Source organism: Planococcus citri, chromosome 3 (genome assembly GCF_950023065.1).
Source record: "Planococcus citri chromosome 3, ihPlaCitr1.1, whole genome shotgun sequence".
NCBI lineage: Eukaryota > Metazoa > Arthropoda > Insecta > Hemiptera > Pseudococcidae > Planococcus > Planococcus citri.
The window spans coordinates 48,811,339-48,828,648 of NC_088679.1; the positions used below are offsets into that span (position 1 = coordinate 48,811,339).

A 17,310-nucleotide genomic window follows, 5' to 3' on the forward strand; every position below is an offset into this window, starting at 1 on the left:
TCGTCAGACGAATGACGATGATTCGATCGTAGTATTCATCCGGTGTTTCAGCATATTTTTTCAGCTTTTGAATCCATTAGTTTAGTCATTTTATAAAAATATATTTTCAATTACCATGTTCGGTGGTAAAATGAAGAAAATAATCGATTTATTTGATGTCGAATTACTAATTAAAAGCTTATTCTTGTGGGTATTCCTTTACTCGAGTTTTATCGCTTTGGTGGAAGTAACTTTATGTTATATTCTGTTTTCTGTTTTCATCTATGCTTTCATTTTATACTTTTCTCTTACGCCTCCGAATGAAAAAATAGTGAAAAATATATTCGGCGAGAATCCACGAATCCGATTACGTGATTCAACGGACTTGAGTCTCGTTAATAACTCTGAGCTTAACCGATCATTTTCTATTGCTCATAATGCTGCAGTGCTCGATTTTAATGAAAATAACGCAGAAGCTCTGAGACTGGTGAGAGATTAACCTCGTATACTCATTTTTTACTTATTATTAATCGCTATTCTGTTTTATTCTCTAGTGTTCGAAATATGGGTGTCAACTCATCTTTCTAGACGTCCATGTAACCAAAGATAATGTACTAGTCGTTCAAAGAAATTTTAAATTTCGTTTAGAAAACGAAGATCATAATGCTACGAAATCGATACCGCAATATAACCTGAATGATTTTATATCAAAGTAAGAAGAAATGTGAGCTATATTTTCAATGGTTACTCATGTGTTTAGTATCTTAATGTTGTTTTTATTTATTCTTCTTTATTCAGACAAAAGCCTAATCTCTGCACTTTGGACGAAATCTTGCCCACTGTTGAAAATTTGGACGTTAGAATTATATTCAACATTATCCATCCTTATTATAAAAGTTCTAACTCTGTAAGTATACTTAATATGTGTAATGACAATATAGCTGTGTCATTTTCCGATTATTTAATACTGTTTTGTTCTTTTAGGTTATCTCTGCTTTGTTGAAAATATATGAGAAAAATCCATTTTTGTACCAGAAGGGTGTTATTTGCTCCTCGAATCCTATCATCTTGTACTCTGTTCGTATCAAGTTCAATTCTGGATTTTCAGGTTGAAATGCTTCGAGTTGTATAAATTGTATTTTTGTTTAGGTTCGAAAAAATGATCCATCCGTGATAGTAGCTCTGAAATGGTCAGAAAAGTCAGAACAGTCCCCCACTTCTGTATCTATTAGTTGGTTGAAAAAATTACACTGTAGCAATTCGGTGAAACATTTCATTTTGGAATACGTTGATTCATGTTCTTGGTGGCTTCTCAATCATTTCTTTTATCGTATTATTGGAATATCAGCTGTAATCCTTCCAAAGAAAATAATTACACCGTGAGTATACGAGAAAATATGTAATAATTCGTAGGCCTACGTTACAAATGGAAAAATGAAACACTACTCTTATATAACCAGTCTGTCAAAACTATTCGTAGGCTATGAATAATTTCGTGTTTTCATCGTTTCAGAAAAATTGTCGAAGATTGGGATAGGAAAAATGTGCGGTGTATTGTTGGTATCGTAAACTTATCCATGGAAAAGACATACTATGCAAATGCTTTAGGAGTGCCTTTTCTTACCGATACGTTATTGAATGTGAATTGAAAAGTAATCTTAACAAAGAAGAAATCTGATAACGATGAGTATATTTAACTTTCATTTTTTTCTCAATTTCGGTTATACTTACTGTTAGTTCTTCAAGTATATTATGCAACTTTCAAGAAATATTTGTATGTTAATTGCACAATTACGCATTTTTACTTAATCGAGGTATTTTTTAAAAAAATGTATACGTTTTGTACCAAAGTGTGAGTTTTTTAATTTAGATGAAAAAACTGTGTTCGATGTACCTGTTTTAACATTTTCTACCTATCTATTTTACTTTCAACAGTTTTTTAAAATAAATTATATGATCTCTTTTATAAATACAATTTGTAAGTCAAAAATTTCATTTTAATAAACGTAAAAAATTTATTTTCTTTCATTTGCAGTACAATTTCATTAAACCAGAACCGATCTTAGATTCTTTTCCTATCATTAAAGCGCTGGAAGGTGACTGCAAATTATCTTTCAACTGTCTAATGGTAGCATTTTTCAAATATTTCAACGTCGATTCAAAAGTCATTTGTTGCAAAGGTGACGAACAACTATCCATTCCCGTTCTATTTAAAGGTCGATAAGAACCATCAAACGTCATATAATCTGCGATTAGTAATAGATGTCGAGGATCGACGGTAATTCCATAAACCTGAACAGAAAAAAAAAAGTTTAGCGAGAAATCATAATTAGGCTATTCATTCCGAGAAAATGAATTTTCTTCGAAAAAAAAACTCACTTTGAACACATTTTGTATTTCACTAACGATAACTGTGTTAGCAGCTTCTATGCCATATGTTTCAGCCACAGCATGGACATCGTTTGAATACAGTTTATTTAAATCTAATAATCGGTCGTGCTTGAACAATTCCCAAATGCCATAGGAACCTAACAACAATGTAATAAAGTTAGATAAATCATACTTCAATAATGTTCAGTTATACTTCGACTACACTGTAGGAACAATACCGTCTGTATGCAACATCACTACTCCGTCATTATTGGTAACGAAAGCTCTTTTAATTCCCGGAATTTGGTGTATCACAGCACGTTCAGCTAGTCCCGTAATTACCGAGGAAAAGTCGATTTTTTTGAAAGATAAACAAGTCCATATAGCAATTTTGCTCCATGATGAATTTACATCGTCATGCCTACGTAATAAACGGCGGTGTGATTATGGGTGAAACTTTAACATACAATATGGAAGCGGTTGAAATGATACTCACTCAATACAATCTGCGCCGTATTTTTCCTCCTCTATAGGTTTTTTTGATTGTGCTTTTTTTGCTAATTTAGCAGCTGCTGCTTGCAGTATATCGCTAACATCAATATCATCATCTTCTTCTTCTTCTTCTTTCAAATCGCTATCGTCATCCGAGTCCTTAGGTTCACTTTTATTGGTATTCGAATGTTTTTCGCTCAGCTTCTTTCCGTCGGAATTTTCAATATTTTCATTGTCATCTTCGTCTTCATCTTTATCATCGTCTTCATCATCGTCATCGTATTCTTGAGTATCAAATCGACGATTTCTACAATACAAAATAATAGATCGTGTAATTATTTCAAAATACACACACAGTTGAATATATTGTCACTTAATAAATCTATTCAACTGGTATTTAATTTTCGCAACCCAAAGACCAACTTTTCCAACATTGAGAAGCCCAGTTGCCTCCGTCCTTTCACAAGGTTTAGAACCGATACTGAGGAAAACGTTCACTTACTTAATCTTGGCTTCAGTCGCATCCCCATCTCCTTCTACATCTGAATCTTCATCAGAATCACCGCTATTAGTCGGATCCTAAACAAACGCATACATGTAATTCATCAATCAGTTGATTCAGAATTAAACAGTTGATTTTAATTTAAAAGAAATTACATCAACTAGCTGCTCGTCAAGTTCTTCGTTCGTTTCATCGTGATTCCTACTTTTTTCCTTTGATTCGTCAGCGACTAATACATTTTTGTAAGTTTTTGATACGTTCTTTTTCAGCATGGCCCTCAAATTCGCTACAAACTTAGTCTGAACGTAATTCAAAATACGTTTTGGAGTGACAGTAGTATTACTGGAATACGATTTCCTAGGTAGATAGTGTAATTGCAATGTGTAAATTCGACGTTTGGTACTTAAATCAACAGTTTCTTTAATCACAATTTTCTCTAGTACATCCTTCAACGCGATTTTGGTAAGACTTCTACGTAATTTTTCAGCTTTCTTTTCTAATCTGTAATCATAAAAACAATATTAGTACGAGTAGATCAAAATTTTTCGAAATGAAAAAATAAAAAAAACTCAGAATCGTACTTCGGAACATCTTGTAAAAATGGTATAGACATGCTAGGAGTTTTGATTTTCTTCGAAGCAACCATTAGAATTTCCCGTAATCTAGGGATACCGAGGGTAACGTTCATTTCACCACGGCCAGCAAAATGGAAAGTATTGAGCGTCATTTGAGTAGATGGTTCACCAACCGATTGTGCAGCTAAAACACCAACAGCTTCTCCAGGTTGGCACAAAGACGAGAAAGATTTCAAATAAATCGCATCCTTAAATTTCGATTTTTTAAACGGCAATTCATTCTTCCTGAGAAATCAATAGAAACACTACTGTCATACGTGTAAAAAACTACTTGAAATCGAAATAAAAATGCGAATTTACTTTTCATTCAAAAAATCGTTGATCATGCATTCGACATTTTCAGAGACAGAACCTAAATTCACATCCGGTTTAAAAGAGGACATCACAGGATCAGGACATTTTTCTACTTTATTTTCAAATCTAAAACCAAAATAAAAATTGATTAATGACGAATTCAGATATGAATTAGAAGATCAATAGATTTTTCCTTACTCCATTTTGGTTTCTTCATGCAACATGGTATTCCATACATTACAAAATTTTTGCGCGTTATCTGTTCTGCCCGGCATTTTCTTTTTTTTCTTAATGCGTGGTACTTCATCGTCCCACTCTTGACAAAAACGTAAAAATCCGTTGTCTCTATTTCCTTTAGCGCAATACGATTTGTTTTCTAACCAAGGATAAATGCGAGCTTTTCTTTCCTTTATCTCATCCTTATTTGTCATTTTCTTGAACGATTTTAAACCGGATTTATCGTGGAAAGCTTCTAAATTATCTGCGAAAAACTGTAATTGATCTTTCTTCAAAAGCTGAGATTTCGAAATATCTAATCCATCTTCGCCGTATTGAAATTGTATCACACTATTGTCGCTATCACGAACTGTTAAATCATAATTGACAACCAAACCTTCCAAGTGTTTGACTAAGCATCTGAGAAAAAAAATAATTTAATGATAAAATATGTAATTAAAAAAACATAATAAAAAAAATGTTCTTTGAACCTTTGTAAATATCCACTACGACTAGTCTTGACAGCAGTATCAATCAACCCTTCTCTGCCAGCCATACAATGAAAGAAAAATTCTTGAGGTTGTATTCCAGTCATAAAACGACTAGCAATAAATCCTCCAGCCATGGGTGAGCAGTCGTAAGGTCTAAAACTAGGTAACGATCGGCCAGAAATCATTAAAGGTGGTCGTTTACCTTCCAATTCGATTTGTCCAAGTAAGCACGAAATCTGCATCGTGTTAACAGTTGATCCTATAACATTAAAAAAAAAACAAATTATTAAAATCGAAATAAATGAATAAACATTGCTGAAAAATCTTGGAAAATGCTCACCTTTAGCACCGGATTGCACCATCAGTTGTAAATTATTACCAGGAAACAATTCCAGTAACCCACCAGGTAGGCAAGTTCTATTAATTTCGTTATTGTACTTGTCTAGTACCGATTTATACTGCCTATCAATCAAAGTTCTGAAGTTCGAATTCTTCCTATAAGCTCCCTCCAATAAACGAGATAAATTTTGTTCATCGATAGATTCTTCAGGAGGGATATCCAAAGCACTTTTTGCTGCCTCAATACCCGCTGATTTGGTTTCAATAGCTGTAACCGCTCGCTTACGATCGGCTTTATTTTGCACCAAAATGTCTCTGACTCCGAGAGTGAATCCGTGTTTCTGTTGATAATGAGTGCAAAGTTTGGAAAAAGCGCCTAATAAGTTGGTAGCACTTTGACCGCCGTATAGTTCGTAGAAACAATGGATTAAACCGTAGTGAGTAGCACCGACGTGATTTTTATCTAAAATGCCGCATAGTAATTCTCCGTTCCTTATGATCACGTTACTTTCTGACATTTCCTTTCTTGTTTGCAACGACGAATGTGGGCATTTTTCTTTCGACATCGGCCAGGCGTTGAATCCGATTTTAGCAGATGAATTCAAATTTAACAACGCGCCGCCTTTAGGAGTGAGATTAATTATGATAGTCGATATAATTTGTTTTCCAGACCATAATTGCGCAGGTTTGAGCATCGTAGGAGGTAGCAATTGAATATCGTCTTTGAGGAAACTCAAAGCTTGGTAAACTAAGTGATTATACTCCATACGAGTGAAGAATTTTCCTCTAATTGATAGACGTACTCCAGCGACTACGTGATCTTGAATTAAACCGCTGAGAGGAGTGCCATCTCTCGGTACCAGGTATTGGTTCGCTACATTGACTATTTCAGAGGCTTCGGCTCGAGCTAATTCCCCTTGCGGTAAATGCGCGTTCATTTCATCTCCGTCGAAATCAGCGTTGTAAGCTTTGCAGTTGGCGTAATGCAATCGAAAAGTTTTTTGGCCCTTTAAAATACGAGCTTTATGGGCCATAATACTGGGTTTGTGCAATGACGGTTGTCGATTAATAAGTAACATATCGCCGTCGAGCAGGTGTCGATGCACAACTTTTGGTCCTTTTGAGTCCATATTCGGCGTAAGTAAAGTTTTGGCTAAACCTTTGCGACTTTCTGCATTGGTACCTATAAATTTCAACGTGAATTAATAATTTTTTTCAATACGTTTACCTACGTATTTCAAAATGTAGTGAAAGAAAAATACCTGATATCCACGTGATGGTACCATCGTCGCATTCCACCATATTAGCACCAGGATACGTTGACGGACCGTTTAAAACCATCTTACGTAATTTTGTTACATTCCATGGAGTGACAGGAACAGGAAAAGTCAATTTTTTAGCGAAAACATCCGGTATTCCGATTTCATCGACGCTTAGTAGAGGATCTGGAGTGATGACGGAACGGGCGAAAAAATCAACTCGCTTGCCCATCATATTTTTTCTCAAAATCCCCTGTTTCTTTTCAACCAATTGTTTTAATCCGACTTTATTTATATTAGCATTGGAATTTGCTGAGCTACGAACGGCGGACGAATCCAATAATGAATTGACGCTCATTTGCAACGAATGCCAAGAATTCTGTAGTTTTTCATTTAAATCGGTTCCTCTACACGCATTCACAACATCTTCGACTTCTTTAGAAAGGTCTTTTTCTTTATTTTTTTGTTTGTTTGAGGCTTGCATAATACTTCTAACTTGTAGGCAATCTAACAATATCGTTTTATACAGAGCATTTTTGGTATGTTCAACAGGTTTTTGATTAATTATTTGTACGGGTCGTGTATTTGTCGGTGTGACTAAAATAGCCGACAAGAAGCATAAATCTGTAGGGAATTCAACATTTGAAGAAGACAACACTTTGACCAGAGCTTCCAACGTCGCTCTATCTTTCATCCATATTTCTCTCATAGCTTTTTTAGCATCTAACGGCAACAGGAGATGTTTGGCTTTTTTGTCGTCGCCGTCATCTGTAATAGTTTCGATGAATAACTTTCCCTTATAAAAAGATACTTTCTTTACTCGTTTGTTACAGTTGAAACAACCCTTAGCGTTACCGCCTCTGCGAAATGCTTTGTTCACGTAAAATCGCCATAAATCGCCCGCGTTTCTACACTGATGATTCGGAGGTTGTGATAAAGTGCTTGAAACTATTTCGTCTATTTTTTCTTTGAGTTGAGAAGGAGTACTGCTGGAATATTCTTCCGACAAAAATTTATCCAATTCACGCGCTTCGACTAAGTGTCCAAAATCGATTAACTTAAGCTGGGCAACCAATACAAGTTTTTCGAGCTCCGGTATCATGATATAGTGGCAACTTAGGCATGAAATTCTTAGTAAGTTCGCCACGATGGCGGTAAACATCGGATTGAACACGGCAAAAGGAAGTTCAATATGTCCATAATGACCGGAACATTTCATCATAGAGTTATTACACGTCGCGCATGGATCACTGTTGAATCTGATAGGTCCTAACCGAGGATCGTACAGGCCACCTACCACAGGATAACCTAGACCGTCGAATGAAATATGCGTATGAATGGCAGTAACGCTTAAATTTCTAACATCTTCCGTCGACCAAACGTCAAATTCCACCGAACGTGGTTTGAATGGATCAACCGTGTAAAAACGATGGTAGTACATTTTGGGTTTTCTTCTGTAACAAATAGAGCAATAAAAGGGACAGTAATTAGATAATTATTGAAATTGTTTCCTTCACTCAAATAATAAACACAGAAACGAAAATTCAATTAACATATAATAACATAAATAATATACAAAAATGATACATAATATTACATAGAATATTCGACAGATTGATAATTTGAAAGAATACTTCAATATTACTCCATACATGATCAAGTAATTAATATAGTAACGATGAGAATATTTTTCTGAACTAAACAACCACACGGTAGAATTTTGTACATTTGAAAATTTGTAAAATTATTCATCTTTAGCAGCATTCAAACGTTCGATAACTTTTTTAGCTGGAGTAAAAACACCATTTGTTTGTTTGTTACAAATATAACAACGCGTAGATTTTTTGAAATTATCCAGCGCGCACTTTTCACAAAAGTAGTGCCCACATTTAGTCACAACAGGTTCGGTGAATGAATCTCGACATATGAAGCATTTGAAAGGTACACTATCTTCTTCGTCATGAATTTCGTAACTAGAAGGTTCATCGTCATCGCTATCGTGTTGATGCATCTCTTCACGTTCCAGTTGCCAACCAAATTTATAATCACTTCGATCGTGCAAGAATTTACAACTATCACCGAAACCACAGTATCCAGTTTCTTTGTAATCTTTGCAAATATCCGGTTGGTAATCCCATCGTACGGTAGCTCTTAAATTCGCTGGTGCTCGAATCGGTCCTTTTCTAACCATACCACTAGAGGCATTTCCCAACGCTGTATCCCGTTTCTCATAAAACTGCTGATAATTAGCAGCACCTCTGTAAATTTTATCGTCTTCTTTGCCTTTCAATTCTTTATTAATTTTTAATGAAGTTTCATAGATTGCCTGCGCGTCCCTATCAGTTTCTGTTTCGATTTCTAGAGTGGCGGTTGCCCCCATATCTTTTGGAAGTTCCGACTCGGTAGTTTGTTTCGATTTATACATAGCAACAACGGAATCGTCTTCTGAACTGTTGTCATTATCGACTTCCACTTTCTTAGCACTGCCACTTGATTGCACCAAAGGGTTTACATAATTTGCTTTCTTTTCTTTTCGAACCACGACAGTTTCGTCATCACTTTCTTCATCGCTAGCAGCCTGACGCTTTCGTTGATTTTTGGGTTTAAATGAACGTTTTCGAAATGTGTCAGCCATAGGAATTACCTAACCAATACAAACGAAGTTATTGCAAACAACTTTGACTAGCCTTTCACAAATCGATATGTAACTAGTAGAAATATTCTCAAGATATACAACGGTGACTATAACTAGCTAAGCTACTTAATAAAACGAAGAAAAACCAATAATTTAAAATGGAGTGAACTCAAAGTAAATTTTCATGTGTTCTTTATCAATGATGAATGAATAATTATTGCTACAACTTACTTCGTTCAATGAATGTTATAATATTAAAATACACTTCCAATGAATGTTTCTGGTTGAAATTAACATTTTTCAGTTCAATTTAATGGTAATAACTTTACACTTTCATGGTGTTTTTCAAAAAATATGTTCAACTTTTCTGTCAAAACTCAAATTTTCTGCTGCATGAACTTTTAAAATTTTATTGACTTTTGACTTTTAAGCGTTCAGCCGTTCACACATAAAAATCGAATTATCGAAAGCTTATCAATCTCGAAAGTCGAAAGAGAGATCAATATCGAAATCGAAATTCAGTCGAAAATCAAAATCGAAATAGAAACGTCAATTTTGATAAGACGAACGCTGATAAATTCTTTGCCGACCATATTTTCGAATGAATTTGAAATTTATTTTATTCGAATTTCGATTATGGTATAACTTTCAGTAAGTATTTCTATTTAATTTTTAACGCAGCTCTACAGATTGTCTTTTATTCGAAATTTCGTACCTATGGCTCTGGTCTTGCACGTCTTTCACTTCATTTATTTTCATTTGCTGATTTTCAGGTTGTCATCTCATTCAGAATGGCTGGTGTTTGCAGTGACATAATTGAAGATATAGAAGATTTAATTTCATCTCAAGAGATAAGTCCAAAAGCACGTTACAGCTTTAGAAAAAATGTAACTCTTAGAGCAGTCAAGAAAAAGCAAAAAACTGTTGAAACTGCGGAACCGCAAGGATACCAGTGTGATAGTATCATTCCGGGTACTCAAACTATTTTTATAAAAACCTGGGGATGTACTCACAATACTTCAGATAGTGAATATATGGCTGGTCAGATTCAGTCCTTTGGATATAAATTAACAGGTTAATTTTCAATCTGATATAGAGTTTTGAAAATTACTGCTCTTTTCAGTTTATAAATTTCTTTCGTTTGAATGTTATAGATGAAAAGGAAAAAGCTGACTTATGGCTTCTGAATAGCTGTACTGTCAAAAATCCTGCCGAAGATCATTTCAGGTGAAAGGCAGATAAAATGGCTTTCAGAGCATCTCATCAATAATACTCCATTGCTTACATGTGAGTTTCTCTGTTTCATAGGAATGATATTCAGTTAGCCCAAAAACTCGGCAAATATGTTGTAGTAGCCGGTTGCGTGCCACAAGGGGCGCCGAAGTCAAATTATTTGAAAGGTCTTAGCATTATTGGTGTTCAGCAAATTGATCGTGTAGTTGAAGTTATTGAAGAAACAATCAAAGGTGAATTGACAGAAATGTTTTAATGTTACCATAGTTGACACGTTTATTCATACAATTATTTGATCATACATTTTTAGGAAATTCTGTTCGATTATTTGGCCAGAAAAAACAAGATGGAAAGAAACTGGGAGGTGCTTCTTTGGATTTACCTAAAATAAGAAAAAATCCATTGATCGAGATCATACCCATTAATACCGGTTGTCTCAATCAGTGTACATATTGTAAAACAAAACATGCTCGTGGAAATTTGGGAAGTTATTCTCCAGGTATGTTGATTTAATTGTACAGCAGTTGTTTTCAAAATATGAATCGATGAAGTCATATACAATCATTTATAAACTTTCAGAGGAAATCGTATTACGAGCTAAACAGTCGTTTGATGAAGGAGTTGTTGAATTATGGTTGACTAGCGAAGACACAGGTACCTATGGACGAGACATAGGTGTCACGTTACCCGACCTCCTTTGGAAAATAATAGAAGTTATTCCAGAGAAGTGTAAAATGCGCATTGGAATGACTAATCCACCTTACATTCAAGAATATCTATCGGTATTATTCATTTGAAATTCACTCGATGTATTATGCTCTAATTTCCGAAGATATTCAAATAAGTGATATTTTTGTGTAGGAAATAGCTAAAATTCTTTCTCATCCGAAAGTTTATAGTTTTCTACATATTCCTGTCCAATCTGGCAGTGACGCTGTTCTCGGTGATATGAAAAGAGAGTATTCAAGAGAAGAATTTGAAAATGTGGTCGATACGTTGAGAAAGAAGTATGGTTTTATACCGCTATGATTCTCCTGTGCATGTATTGGTTGGGTTTTAAAATGATTTTGTTCGTAGTGTGCCTGGCATCACTATAGCTACTGATATTATTTGCGGATTTCCAACGGAAACGGAAGAAGATTTTGAAGAAACAATGACGCTGTGTGAAAAGTATAAATTTCCATCTCTTTTTATTAATCAGTTTTATCCACGTCCTGGCACACCGGCTGCTCGTATGGCCAAGATACCACCTGCTCAAGTAGGTTACCCGTCATTTAATTTACTGATTTCTTATTTGAAGATACGTGTCTTAATTCTTTTTAGGTGAAAAACAGAACGAAGAGATTGACCGAATTATTTCAGTCTTATGAAACATATTCTCACAAAGTAGGAGAAATTCAAGAAGTTTTAATTACGGAGGAAGCGAATGATAATGTTCATTATGTTGGACATAATAAATTTTACGAACAGGTAAAAAATATATTTTTTATCAAACCTGTAACAATTCTCATGAATTACAAATTTTCTTTAAATAGGTTCTCGTTCCCAAAAGTTCAAATCTAATGGGGCAGTACATTAAAGTTCGGATTGTATCGACAAAGAAACACTGTTTAATAAGCGAGATCTTAGATGACCAGTCAACTTTCAATTCAGTCCCCAAAAATGTGGAATCGAAGACGAAACAACATGTCACATCATTATACCCTATATTGTTTTTATTCTTCGTTGTTTTAGTGAAGTTGTTATGGTTTTTATTCGTTTAACACGATCTTTACTTCTTATTCTATTTTATTCAATCATTTCGCCAAGTAACTTCAACGTCGTCCGTACGAAACCTGAAGAGATAATAAAACATTCATGTTCGAATGAAAAATGAACCAATAATCGATGTAATATGCATAATACACTGACTTACCGTTGAGTGCAAAACGTATCTTCCCATTTACATTTAAAACCACTTTGATACATCAGAGCTCCGGCATGTGCGATCATTACTCCGTTATCAATACAAAACCTATAAAAAATTGAAAATAATAAAAAATACTTTTTTCTGAATTATTAAAATGGAAAATTTCAAGAATTTTGAATTTTACCGTTCATCAGTGGCGTACAGTACTCCACCTCGTTCTTCGCACATTATTCCCATCATATTTTGTAATCTTTCATTACATCCTACTCCACCAACGATCAAAACTTCGTTCGAAGCGCAATGAGCCATTGCTCTCTCTGCAGTAATAAACAAAACAATTAACGTAAGAAAAATGAATCGAGAAAAATTGATTTCATAAAAATCACCTGTTGTTTCAACAAGCATTGCAAATATGGTCTCTTGTAATGAAAAACAAAGGTCAGCTTCGGTGTATTCTTTCGTAGCAAGATATTCGTGAGCTTTCTTTTCAATGAATGATAAAATTCCCGAAAAAGATACATCCATACCTTTCACTACGTAAGGCAAAGGCAAAAATTTCTTACCCCTGAAAATACATCGAATCGAATTAGTACGTAAATCCAGTATAATTTTGCACAAGATAATTTAATGAAAATCACGCTCACTGTTTGGCTAATTGTTCAATATTGTATCCAGGACTGGGATCATTAGATAACTTCAACACTCTAGCAAATCGATCTAAGCAATTTCCTACAGCAATATCGATTGTTTCTCCGAAAATTCTATAACGATGATTGGAGTAGGCGATTATTTGAGTGTTACCTCCACTCACGTATAAAACCGTAGGGTTCGAGCTACCAGTTATTAATCGACCCATTTCGATATCTAATAAAATGTTAAGGAAATATTTTCTTCTCGTCTATGAGTGCAATAACTGAGGAAACATCGAGTTTGTGATTCATAAAATAAAGGATACGTCCAATACAATGATTTACAGGGATTAGCGGTTTATTCCACAACTGGGCAACGGTTCTGGCAACAAGAGCTACTGCGACAAGAGGCCCACCCATACCCGGTCCTTTGGTGTAACACACGACGTTGATTTCATGAGGTTGAATGCCAGCTTTCTCTATAGATTCTTTCAGTAGTTTCACGATGTGTGTTTGATGATGTCTGGCTGTCTCCCTGGGTAGAAATCCTGATAACAAAAAATAAAACGTAATTCTGTAAGAAAAATAATTTGTAGGCTATTTTTCTCGCAATGTAAGACAAAATCTTACCTTCACCAGGAGGAGTAACGTATGTTTTTCGGCAATTTGATAACACCTCACCATCTTTAATAATACCAATGCCCAACTTATTGGCACTACCTTCGAAACCAATAGCAATAACCATCGTTGGTGGAATAATAATAATAATAATAATAAAAAATCACTTTATGTAACTTTTTTCTACGATTGACATTGAATTTCGAATTGTCAGTGGTAGCGATGAAGTTCCTTTCGAGTGACAGAAACTAGAAAGAATTAGAAACCACGCCGGATTTATGTGATAACATGTGTTTACGTTTTTGGATGCTTGTTTACTTTTCCTTATCAGAAAAATGAAACACCAGAAATTTTTTGCGGTACCGAATGTGCCTTTTGAAATAATTTTTTCAATTTATGACAATCATAATTCGTAATGTTGAGTTTTTTTGAAAATTGGTAGTTTTTTGAGCTGTATATAGTGATTTGGTCTTCGTTGTATTGAGGAACAATTAAGCTGAAATATGAGCAAACTGTACATATTTTCTCCCGATTAGCGCTGATGGCAAATTATTTTGCCATTGCCAAAAAGTGTACTAATGGCAAAAAAATGGTTAGCGTATGGCAAAGCTCCAGCCAATGAGCGTGCAGCATTACAGCTTTGCCATTATGGCAAAAGGTTGGTCTTTGACATTGAATGGCAAAGTAATGGCAGTTTTTTGGCATTATTATTTTTACCATTTGGTGGCAGTTTTTTGGCGATTATATTTCAGAACTTAATTTTCAAAAATTAAAATGAGGGGGTTGGAAGGTGCAATTCTGATTTTTGTTTTGCGATCTGTCATATATACACTTCGAAGGATTTTTTCAGCTCATCTCTTCCTACGAAAAATCCCTGAACTATTTACCTACCTAACGGGGATTCGAACCTGGGTCCCTACAATTCCTAACCAGATGCCCTAACCACTACACTATGCCTACACTATTATGGTAAGGGCGTTAAAAGAATATATTTGTTTGTCATCGCGTTGTAATGTTTTAAATTTTCATTATGGTACTACTGGGTGAACTAAGTGATATGCCCTGCCCTCGGATTTTTGAAATTTTGATGAAACATTATTGGGTACCTTTAAAAACAATGTCGGACCCAAAAAAATTTCCCTCGCCCCATCCCCTTGTCCACAATGGCAAAAAAACGATTTTTTAAAAGAAAAAATCATTCTTTCAACAAGTTTTGATCAAAGAAATTTGAATTCATTGGGAAGGGAAGGGATTGCCCAAAAATTGAATTTTTTTGTGAAAATGCTTCATTATGGCGTATTTATTCCATGCAACCTTTCCGATCAAGGCGTAAATAGCGCTACAATGAAGCATTTTTCACGAAAAATTCAATTTTTGGGCAACCTCCTTCCTCAATGTGGCCCTTAGGAAAGTCAACTGCAAATCTAACTTCATATTCGTATTCAGCGGGTTCGATTCATGAGATAACCATACCCATATTGTTAATCTACTTTTGCCCAAAATTGGGGGAGGGGCCAGAGGGGGTGTCTATTGGCTCAAATTGAGGTATTCAAGAAGTTATTCTACTACTTTTAGTGGCCTTCACGCGAAATTTCAAAGCTATATCACATCACTGGCAGTACATTTCGCTTTTTTGAAGGTGTCACGACACACAAAACACATTTTTGAGTGTTTTTCAAGTTTTTAAAGATTACCCACTTGGAGAAAAAATTTGAAAAAAATTTCAATTTCAAATTTACATGTAGGTAGTACCTAGACCTACTCATGCACGTATATCCTTGGAAGAAAAAAATGTCGTGTGCTTGAATTAAGTTTGGAGATGTGGGGGTTCAAATTTTTTTTTGTCCATATCTCTCCCCTGCGAGGTCAAAAATTGTTGAAAAAATTCCTGTGGCTAGACTCATGTCTTCTCTGGATATTTTAGGTGAATTCAAAATTTTTTGTTCAAGACTCATTCAAGTATATGATTTTTTTTCTGAAAAAATCGTTTTTTTGCCACGGTTTCGTCAATGTTGGCAAATTTTTGTCAAAACTAGCATAAACAGAGTGTCATCTGTTCTGCAGCGATTCTCAAAAGTGCCATTGTTGGCAATTTTGTCATATTTTCCATTTTAATCCAAGTTTTACCACTCTTTTGCCAATAATGTCAAAATATTGGCAAAAGCTTGGCAAAAGTATTGGCAAAATTATTCCATTTTCATTTTGCCAACCATTTGCCAAAAAAGTGACAAATGGCAATTTTAGAATTGCCATTGCGCTAATCGGGCTTGAATCCTCTCTTGCAAAATCATTGTGTTATCATAATACTTTGTAAGTATTTGTAGATAAAAGTTACAAAATTTGTATACAATACAATGACAATATTTTGAAGCAGGATTTTTAATATATAACATATCTAAATAATCTGTGTTCTAAATAATTGATTCTTTTTCTCTCAGGTGTACTAAAATGGACTTGGATAAGCATTTAATAAGAGAGGTTAAAAACCGTCCTGTACTGTATGATTCCAGTCATTCAAATTACAAAGATATCGATTATAAGCAACAAACATGGATTGAAATTGGTAGGAAACTGATTGGCACTGAAGATGATACAACCTCAGGTACTTACACTTGATTATTTTAACGTAAATATAGTCTCATTAATTTCAAGTACCTCTGCATAATTCGACAATAATATTGTATGTTTTTAGTGAATGCTCTCAAAGTCCGATGGAAAAGCTTACGCGATGCTTATGTTAAAGAAAGAAAATACGACATTTCTAAAAGTTGTGGATTGAAAGTAAAATTGAAGAAACCATGGAGGTTCAAAAAACAAATGGAATTTTTAGCCCCATTCATTCAAAGCAGAAAAGAAATCATTGATGTTTCAAACACCGAAGAAAATGACAGTAGAAGCGATATCACAATTGAGACTAAAATTGATGGGCCGAATTCAAGTCACAATGATAGCCAGAAAACGGATAATGAACCAGATAGTTCTGTCAATCACAAATCTGACTTAGCTGATTACAAACTTATTCCTCGTGAACGAAAAGCAACCGAGATTGATTCATTTTTCCGCGGAATTTCTGATGCAGTTATGGGACTGAATAAGAAAAACCAAATAATTGTACAGAGAGAAATTGCTACATTGGTGATGAATTTTAAATTGAAAGAGCTAGAAGAGGAAGAAAAACGTAGCAATAACTCATGACAATCAAATTAAATATCATCATCATTATTAATTTTTTTTTTCAATGTACGTGTTGAATAAAATAGTAGGTATAGCTTTTAAATCTTGCATTGAAATAAAATAATCTATAGAACTAGCTATTTATAAGAATACCATTAGTTCCAAGATTCCCCATCTTTTTGATTGTTTTGAACGGTATATCTATAAATGCTATCTTTGTTCCTGTTGTACAATTAATTGAACCTTGAACGACACTGTTTCGCTTTCACGACCCTTACTAATTGAATTTAATTTTCTCATTTTCAAATCAAACGTTCAATTTGAATATACTTGTGTAGAACGATTTTTAATTGACCTATCGTTTGTGTACGCGTATCATTCTGCATTTGAAAACTACAATTTTGAAAAAACGTCACTTTTTTCGAGACTTGGCTTTTATGTAAATCATAACTTTTCAATATTTTATAATACATGCTTCCTGTGGTGTGTCAGTGTTATCTTATTTTCTGTTGTACTTTAACACGTCGTGATAGTA

The 17,310-nt window shown here is 34.5% G+C and overlaps 6 protein-coding genes across 6 annotated transcripts; 3 read left to right on the forward strand and 3 right to left on the reverse strand.

Moving 5' to 3' along the window:
• The first annotated feature begins 115 nt into the window (after nucleotides 1-115).
• LOC135842168 (glycerophosphodiester phosphodiesterase 1-like) lies at nucleotides 116-2,005 on the forward strand. Its single transcript, XM_065359555.1, has 6 exons — nucleotides 116-466; nucleotides 534-691; nucleotides 778-886; nucleotides 964-1,056; nucleotides 1,129-1,358; nucleotides 1,493-2,005. Exons 1-6 carry the CDS (start codon nucleotides 116-118, stop codon nucleotides 1,626-1,628), a joined length of 1,077 nt encoding a protein of 358 aa, XP_065215627.1. The 3' UTR covers nucleotides 1,629-2,005.
• RpI1 (RNA polymerase I subunit RpI1) lies at nucleotides 1,970-9,613 on the reverse strand. Its single transcript, XM_065359546.1, has 13 exons — nucleotides 9,444-9,613; nucleotides 6,581-8,031; nucleotides 5,320-6,501; nucleotides 4,980-5,238; nucleotides 4,471-4,908; nucleotides 4,279-4,398; nucleotides 3,925-4,203; nucleotides 3,499-3,844; nucleotides 3,344-3,420; nucleotides 2,846-3,148; nucleotides 2,589-2,770; nucleotides 2,359-2,507; nucleotides 1,970-2,271 (listed from the first exon to the last, which is right to left on the reverse strand). Exons 2-13 carry the CDS (start codon nucleotides 8,016-8,018, stop codon nucleotides 2,005-2,007), a joined length of 5,040 nt encoding a protein of 1,679 aa, XP_065215618.1. The 5' UTR covers nucleotides 8,019-8,031; nucleotides 9,444-9,613; the 3' UTR covers nucleotides 1,970-2,004.
• mdlc (RING finger protein mdlc) lies at nucleotides 8,322-9,212 on the reverse strand. The gene has a single exon (XM_065357225.1). The coding sequence runs from the start codon at nucleotides 9,210-9,212 to the stop codon at nucleotides 8,322-8,324; it is 891 nt and encodes a 296-aa protein (XP_065213297.1).
• Nucleotides 9,614-9,731: 118 nt separating the features above from the next.
• LOC135842165 (threonylcarbamoyladenosine tRNA methylthiotransferase) lies at nucleotides 9,732-12,226 on the forward strand. Its single transcript, XM_065359551.1, has 10 exons — nucleotides 9,732-9,863; nucleotides 9,986-10,286; nucleotides 10,367-10,439; nucleotides 10,521-10,678; nucleotides 10,756-10,944; nucleotides 11,025-11,227; nucleotides 11,307-11,452; nucleotides 11,523-11,703; nucleotides 11,769-11,915; nucleotides 11,981-12,226. The coding sequence occupies exons 2-10, from the start codon at nucleotides 10,004-10,006 to the stop codon at nucleotides 12,206-12,208; spliced, it is 1,608 nt and encodes a 535-aa protein (XP_065215623.1). The 5' UTR covers nucleotides 9,732-9,863; nucleotides 9,986-10,003; the 3' UTR covers nucleotides 12,209-12,226.
• Tcs3 (Probable tRNA N6-adenosine threonylcarbamoyltransferase Tcs3) lies at nucleotides 11,911-13,872 on the reverse strand. The gene is made up of 7 exons (XM_065359556.1): nucleotides 13,614-13,872; nucleotides 13,310-13,531; nucleotides 12,999-13,218; nucleotides 12,741-12,919; nucleotides 12,539-12,671; nucleotides 12,361-12,459; nucleotides 11,911-12,280 (listed from the first exon to the last, which is right to left on the reverse strand). The coding sequence occupies exons 1-7, from the start codon at nucleotides 13,726-13,728 to the stop codon at nucleotides 12,238-12,240; spliced, it is 1,011 nt and encodes a 336-aa protein (XP_065215628.1). The 5' UTR covers nucleotides 13,729-13,872; the 3' UTR covers nucleotides 11,911-12,237.
• Nucleotides 13,873-13,953: 81 nt separating this feature from the next.
• LOC135842170 (uncharacterized) lies at nucleotides 13,954-17,266 on the forward strand. Its single transcript, XM_065359557.1, has 4 exons — nucleotides 13,954-14,126; nucleotides 15,868-15,911; nucleotides 16,040-16,203; nucleotides 16,294-17,266. The coding sequence occupies exons 3-4, from the start codon at nucleotides 16,050-16,052 to the stop codon at nucleotides 16,794-16,796; spliced, it is 657 nt and encodes a 218-aa protein (XP_065215629.1). The 5' UTR covers nucleotides 13,954-14,126; nucleotides 15,868-15,911; nucleotides 16,040-16,049; the 3' UTR covers nucleotides 16,797-17,266.
• Nucleotides 17,267-17,310: the final 44 nt, after the last annotated feature.